The sequence below is a fragment of the Coregonus clupeaformis genome, unplaced genomic scaffold (genome assembly GCF_020615455.1).
Source record: "Coregonus clupeaformis isolate EN_2021a unplaced genomic scaffold, ASM2061545v1 scaf0724, whole genome shotgun sequence".
In the NCBI taxonomy this organism is placed as follows: Eukaryota; Metazoa; Chordata; class Actinopteri; order Salmoniformes; family Salmonidae; genus Coregonus; species Coregonus clupeaformis.
This window is the reverse complement of record NW_025534179.1, coordinates 9,327-15,667: the sequence shown is the minus strand read 5'-3', so window position 1 is coordinate 15,667 and position 6,341 is coordinate 9,327. Positions and strand designations below refer to the sequence as shown.

Genomic DNA, 6,341 nt, shown 5'->3' with positions numbered 1-6,341 from the left:
GATTGCCAACAAGGGTTTTGCAGAGGGGTCAAATACTTATTTCCCTCATTAAAATGCAAATCAATTTATAACATTTTTGACATGCGTTCTTCTGGATTTTTTTGTTGTTATTCTGTCTCTCACTGTTCAAATAAACCTACCATTAAATGTATAGACTGATCATGTCTTTGTCAGTGGGCAAACGTACAAAATCAGCAGGGGATCAAATACTTTTTTCCCCCCTCACTGTAGCTAGGTATATTTGGGTAAAATGTACATTGAACCCAACAATAGTAAATCAACCCAGAGTTGTACTACTGTATACATTCTGATACATTTGGTCATCTTGATGAAAACGCACTTTCAAAAGAAATAAAAGAAATAAAAAACATTGAAAAACAAAAGACTAAACCAAGGTAATGTGCCAGTGTTAAAATGAAAAACACTGCATCATCCTTCTCCCTCAGAGAATGCGTGACTGAAATGGATTCGTAACCTCACTCCACCAAACTGCTAGCTTTTCGTACTGTAGTTGGCTAAGACAATGTTCTCAAGAGGCCGGTCACGTGTGTTTGAGGAGCAGAGGTGCCTGTTACAAAGGCTATACATTCTGGTGTACATATTAACGTGCAAAACATATTGTAAAGCTTCTGCTAAGGCTAAATGGGTTGATACTGTAGCAAGACCAGAGGAACAGAGTTAGTAACACTGTGTGTGTCATTTCAGCCACTTTCAGCCAATATCTGTTTCTAGGTTAATAATCATTGGCCTTCTGTTCAAGTGTGAGCAGCCAGGATACAGCTCACTGCATGTCACTGTAAGGTATTTTAAAAGGGTTCAAAAGTCAGTGAATCAGTCAATGTGGTCCAAAGCAGGTCAAGTGCCTACTGTTCACCTGAAAGTACTGTGTGTCGAGACTTGTGAGCCAATCTTTTCGTATCTTCACTCCAGAGTGTTCCTCATTAAGTAACTTCACTCCAGATTTGGGAAAAGGTTGAGCCGAGAACCACCTCCAGCGAGCAAAGCCACTCTCAATCGTTTATTCTGGAAAGAAGAATAACTTTAACAAATGGACTAATAACAAATAAAACCTGTAGGCCAAGCTCATTACATCGCACTAATGTAGGCCTACAAATTATGAATACGTAGACAAAAACCTATTGGTAACATTTCTCAAAGAAGCTAAAGCAAGAGGGCAGCATCTCTAGAGTATATCTAGAGAATATCTTTCAAGTTCAAGAAAGAAAAAAACATTTTACACTGTTTGTATGATAACATTAACAGGTAACTTTTCTGAGCTTCGATGGCGCCAGTACTTACTCTAGAGTCTGTAGTTTGTAGCGTGGGTCGTCCCTGATGGCAGAGAGAATTCTCAGTCCATCTTCTCCCGTGTCATTTCCCATCAGGCCTAGCTCTGTGATGCTGGAGTGGCTGGACTTCAGGGCTAAGGCTAGGGAGGAGCAGCCCTCTGCTGTGATCCCACAGCATCTCAGACTGGGGGGGGGAGAGACAGAGGATATTCACTTCACCTCATTCAACAAGGCATTATAAATGCATTTTTTTGTGAATATCCTTATAATACAGTATGAACACTGTCAACATGTTACTTACAACAGTCTCTCCAGTTTACAGGTTGTTGAGGTCAGTCCCATGCAGATTGTTTTTACACCGCTGTCTCCCAGTTCGTTTCTAGAGAGATCCAGCTCTTTCAGGTTGGTGAGCTTGGAGCTGAGAGCTTCGACCAGCTCCGGACAGCATCGCTCTGTCAGCTTACAGTCACTCACTCTAGGTGTGTGTGTGGGGGGGAGACTATTTAACATTTGAGCAAATTTTCTACAAATACACACAACATTACAGTCCAAAATCAAAGATTGTTAAATGTTTAGACATCCAAAGTAGTCTCATTTGATTTGAGTGTACTGTCCCTTTAAATCACACACACGAGTCATCCTCAGTAGTTTTGTTCACTGATGTGCCATTTCAATTATAAAATATATCTATCAACTAAACTAATCAATGGTGAACAGTTAGGCCTTCTACAATTGTACAGTCTAATCACTGTACTCACCGTAGGGTCTCCAGTGAAAAGCGTATCGTTTTGAGGAACAGGAAGAACGCGGCAACATCCGAGTCACCCAGGTGGTTCCTGCTGATATCCAGCTGTTTGAGGAAGGTGGGGCCAAAACTGAACCCTCCAGCCACCCAACGACAGCCTTCAGACGTGAAGCCACAGCGCGCCAGACTGAAGAGACGGAAGAAGGGCAACACTCTTCAATGTCAATTCATTGATTAATTAATCAATTATTTTATTATTTAATATGCATGTATGGTATCAAAGGAGTTTGGAAAATGATAAGATAGCAAAAATACAAATTTCATATACAAATTCGCTAAGTTTGAATGTGTTGTGCTATTCAGCTCATATGGCCAGCAAAGCACACTGGCGGCCAGCGGGCAAAATTCGGCCCATAAGTGATTTGTTTTGGCCCGCCAAAATTGTCTAAATTGATTTAATCTGGTGTACATGGAATTGGGCACAACTCTCCGTGAGCTAGCTAACTTACTTGAGTTTCTCCAGTTGACAGCCGGGCAGTCCGAAGGCGTTGCAGAGCATCTTGACCCCCTCGTCCTTCAGGTTGTTGTTGCTCAGGTTGAGCTCCCTCAGACTGGGGATGTTCACCAGACATCCAGACATGTGCTTACAGCATTTCTCAGTGAGCTGACAACAGTACAACCTGGTTGAAAGGAGATGGTTCATTTATTACAGTGAATATTCGACTTCTGATTCAGTGTGTGGTCGCAATACACATTCAGTCCCTTATTGGTACCCACTCTAATTTGTAAATCTGGGTCAACTTCAGTAAATCCATGAGCAGCTCCACCCCCCTGTCTCCCAGGTTGTTCAGACTGATGTCCAGCTCTCTCAGGTGTCTGGGGTTGTCGATCAGCAACACTGCCAGAGCCTGGCACAGCTCCAGGCCCAGCTTACAATTTGAAAGCCTAATAAAGATTAAAATAAAATTAGAAGACAACAACTGTATTTCCTTACCGAAGGATATTACAAGTGGGGGTAAAGCAAGCCTACACATAATCAGAACAACAGGTTCTGTGGACATTTATTTAATACTCATTGATTCAATACTCACTTCAGGATCTGCAGTTCGCACTTAACAACCTTTAGTCCGTCAATGAGATGAAACACCCCCGATTCTCCCGGTTCGTTGCCGCTCAGATCCAGCTTTCGCAGGTGCGAGGGGTTGGATTTGAGAGCTTTGGCCAGAGCGGCAAAGCCATCCTGTTTCACCCTGCAGCCGGACAGGTTCAGTCTCTCCAGTCGGCAGTGTGGCTTGGCCAGGCCGGCCGCCAGTAGCTGCACTCCTGAGTCCTTCAGCGTGTTGAAACTCAGGTCCAGAGCTTTCAGATTGGACACCTTTGAGGTGAGCGCCGAGGCCAGACATTCACAGGATTTCTCAGTCAGGTTGTGATATGACAGCCTGGTGGGGAGGGTTTATGGAATCAAAAAGAACATTAGAAGTCATACTAGTAGCCACTTGAACCACCAAAACTGTAAGACGAGCCCAACAAACTTGAATTACATCATTTTGATGACAATTATCTTGTGCGTTACGGACATTTCATATCGATATACAGTGCCCTCCACGAATATTGGCACCCTTGGTAAATATGAGCAAAACGGGCTGTGAAAAAATCTAACTGAAGTATATTCCCATTCATATTTTACGCTAAATTCACCTGAGTGATTAGGAACACTTAAGTGGTAAGCCATGACTTCCTGTTTCACTGGGGTATAAATATGAGGTGACACACAGCTCAAGTTCCCATAGTCATCCATCACTATGGGAAAGACCCGAGAACACAGTAATGATGTGCAACAAAAGGTTGTTGAGCTGCACAAATCAGGAAATGGCTATAAGAAAATAGCTCAACAGTTGAAAATGCCAATTCCTCTATCAGGGCAATAATTAAGAAGTTTAAAGACATTTACATTACATTTACGTCATTTAGCAGACGCTCTTATCCAGAGCGACTTACAAATAGGTGCATTCACCCTATAGCCAGTGGGATAACCACTTTACAATATCTATTTTTTTATTTTTTATTTTTTCTAGGGGGGGGGGGTAGAAGGATTACTTTATCCTATCCCAGGTATTCCTTAAAGAGGTGGGGTTTCAAATGTCTCCGGAAGGTGGTGAGTGACTCCGCTGTCCTGGCGTCATGAGGGAGCTTGTTCCACCATTGGGGTGCCAGAGCAGCGAACAGTTTTGACTGGGCTGAGCGGGAACTATGCTTCCGCAGAGGAAGGGGAGCCAGCAGGCCAGAGGTGGATGAACGCAATGCCCTCGTTTGGATGTAGGGACTGATCAGAGCCTGAAGGTACAGAGGTGCCGATCCCTCACAGCTCCATAGGCAAGCACCATGGTCTTGTAACAGATGCGAGCTTCAACTGGAAGCCAGTGGAGTGTGCGGTGGAGCGGGGTGACGTGAGAGAACTTGGGAAGGTTGAACACCAGACGGGCTGCGGCATTCTGGATGAGTTGTAGGGGTTTAATGGCACAGGCAGGGAGCCCAGCCAACAGCGAGTTGCAGTAATCCAGACGGGATTGTTGATGTAAAGCAACTGGAGATGTTAACAATTGGCCTGGAAGAGGACGTGTGTCTATATTGCCCACATGCAGTGAGGAGGAGGGTTAGAGTGGCCAAAAAATATCCAAGGATCACAACTGGAGGATTGCAGACGTTAGTTGGGTCTTGGGGTCAGAAAGTCTCCAAAACTACGATCAGACGCCACACCTATATAACCACAAGTTGTTCGGGAGGGTTGCCATAAAAAAAGCCTTTGCTGTCATCAAACAGCAAACTCAAGCGCCTACAGTTTGCCAAACGTAACTGGATCTTTGAATGGGACCAGGTTCTATGGTCAGATGAGACCAAAATATAGCTTTTTGGAAACAAACACCAGTGGGTTTGGCATAGACAGAAAGATGGCCATGCTGAAAAGTATGGTGGTGGATCTTTGATGTTGTGAGGCTGTTTTTCTTCCAAAGGCCCTGGACAACTTGTTAGGATTCATGGTATCATGGACTCCAAGTACCAGCAGATATTAAATCAAAACCTGACTGCCTCTGCTAGGAAGCTTAAACTGGGCCGTGGTTGGATCTTCCAGCAGGACAATGATCCAAAGCACACCTCAAAATCAACACAAAAATGGTTCACTGACCACAGAATCAAGGTTTTTCTCATGGCCATCCCAGTCCCCTGACCTAAACCCAATAGAAAACATGTGGGATGAGCTGAAGAAGAGAGTCCACAAGCTTGGACCTCGGAATCTGAAGGATCTGGAGAGATTCTGTATGGAGGAAGGGTCTCAGATCCCTTGCCATGTGTTCTCCAACCTCATTACGCATTATAGGAGAAGACTCAGAGCTGTTATCTTGGCAAAGGGATGTTGCACAAAGTATTGAATAAAGGGGTGCCAATAATTGTGGCTCACATATGAGAGAAATATTTGTTTTATGATAAGAATATTTTTTCTTTCAATTATTTTACATTAATTAAAAGGTTAGATTTTTGTACATTTTTTGAATGAAAGGCCAAGAGGATAAATAAAGAAAAAAATTCACAGCCGTTTTGCTCATGTTTAATAAGGGTGCCAATATTAGTGGAGGGCACTGTATAATAGCTGGTATTATTAAATGACCAAGTACTTACATGACTCTCTGGGAAGCTTTGATCACTGGCAGCATCCTCAGAAGTTCCTTGTCTCCTCTGTTCTCTACTTCCAACCCAAACATGTCTGTCGACCCAGACTTCGATGCCACTAACAGAGAGGCCAGGTCGGACCAATGTGCAGGTGGATATTTGGCATCTGGGGGGATTCCCGTCTCGAGAAAGCGCATGCCATCAGTTTCTAGAGAGTAGTCTTTCAGTTCCCTCAGGCAGTTCAGCAAGTTGAGGGTCCTCGGTGAAGAGGGATTCTCCATGACCTTCTTCTTGATGTACTCTAACATTTCCGGAAGGGCAGTAGACGAGGTGAAACCAGCCTCTGAGAACATCTGGTTAAAGTTCTGCGTAATGCCGAGGAGGAAGCGAAGGAAGAGGTCCGATATGTCCGGGTCTTGCTCCAGTAAGTCATGTCCACCGCGCTCTTGAGTTGGGTGGCATCTCCAAAAACCAGAGAGTTCTCTCGATCTTGGTTTTCCGTCGTCAGACGGTTTTCATCTTGGCTGCCAACAGATTGAAGAAACCGCATTGCGGCGAAGAACTCCTGGATGGTAGTATGCCCAAAGTAGTACATCTTCTTTTGAGTGCAGCCCAATATCCTCCCTGAAGATGGGTATGTT

General features: G+C 44.1%; 1 protein-coding gene across 1 annotated transcript; it reads right to left on the bottom strand.

Moving 5' to 3' along the window:
- Positions 1 to 219: 219 nt before the first annotated feature.
- On the bottom strand, positions 220 to 6,062 carry LOC121568841 (ribonuclease inhibitor-like). Its single transcript, XM_045216496.1, has 8 exons — positions 5,710 to 6,062; positions 3,126 to 3,473; positions 2,812 to 2,979; positions 2,544 to 2,714; positions 2,048 to 2,221; positions 1,591 to 1,764; positions 1,300 to 1,473; positions 220 to 1,023 (listed from the first exon to the last, which is right to left on the bottom strand). The coding sequence occupies exons 1-8, from the start codon at positions 6,051 to 6,053 to the stop codon at positions 1,011 to 1,013; spliced, it is 1,566 nt and encodes a 521-aa protein (XP_045072431.1). The 5' UTR covers positions 6,054 to 6,062; the 3' UTR covers positions 220 to 1,010.
- Between the last annotated feature and the right edge of the window lie 279 nt (positions 6,063 to 6,341).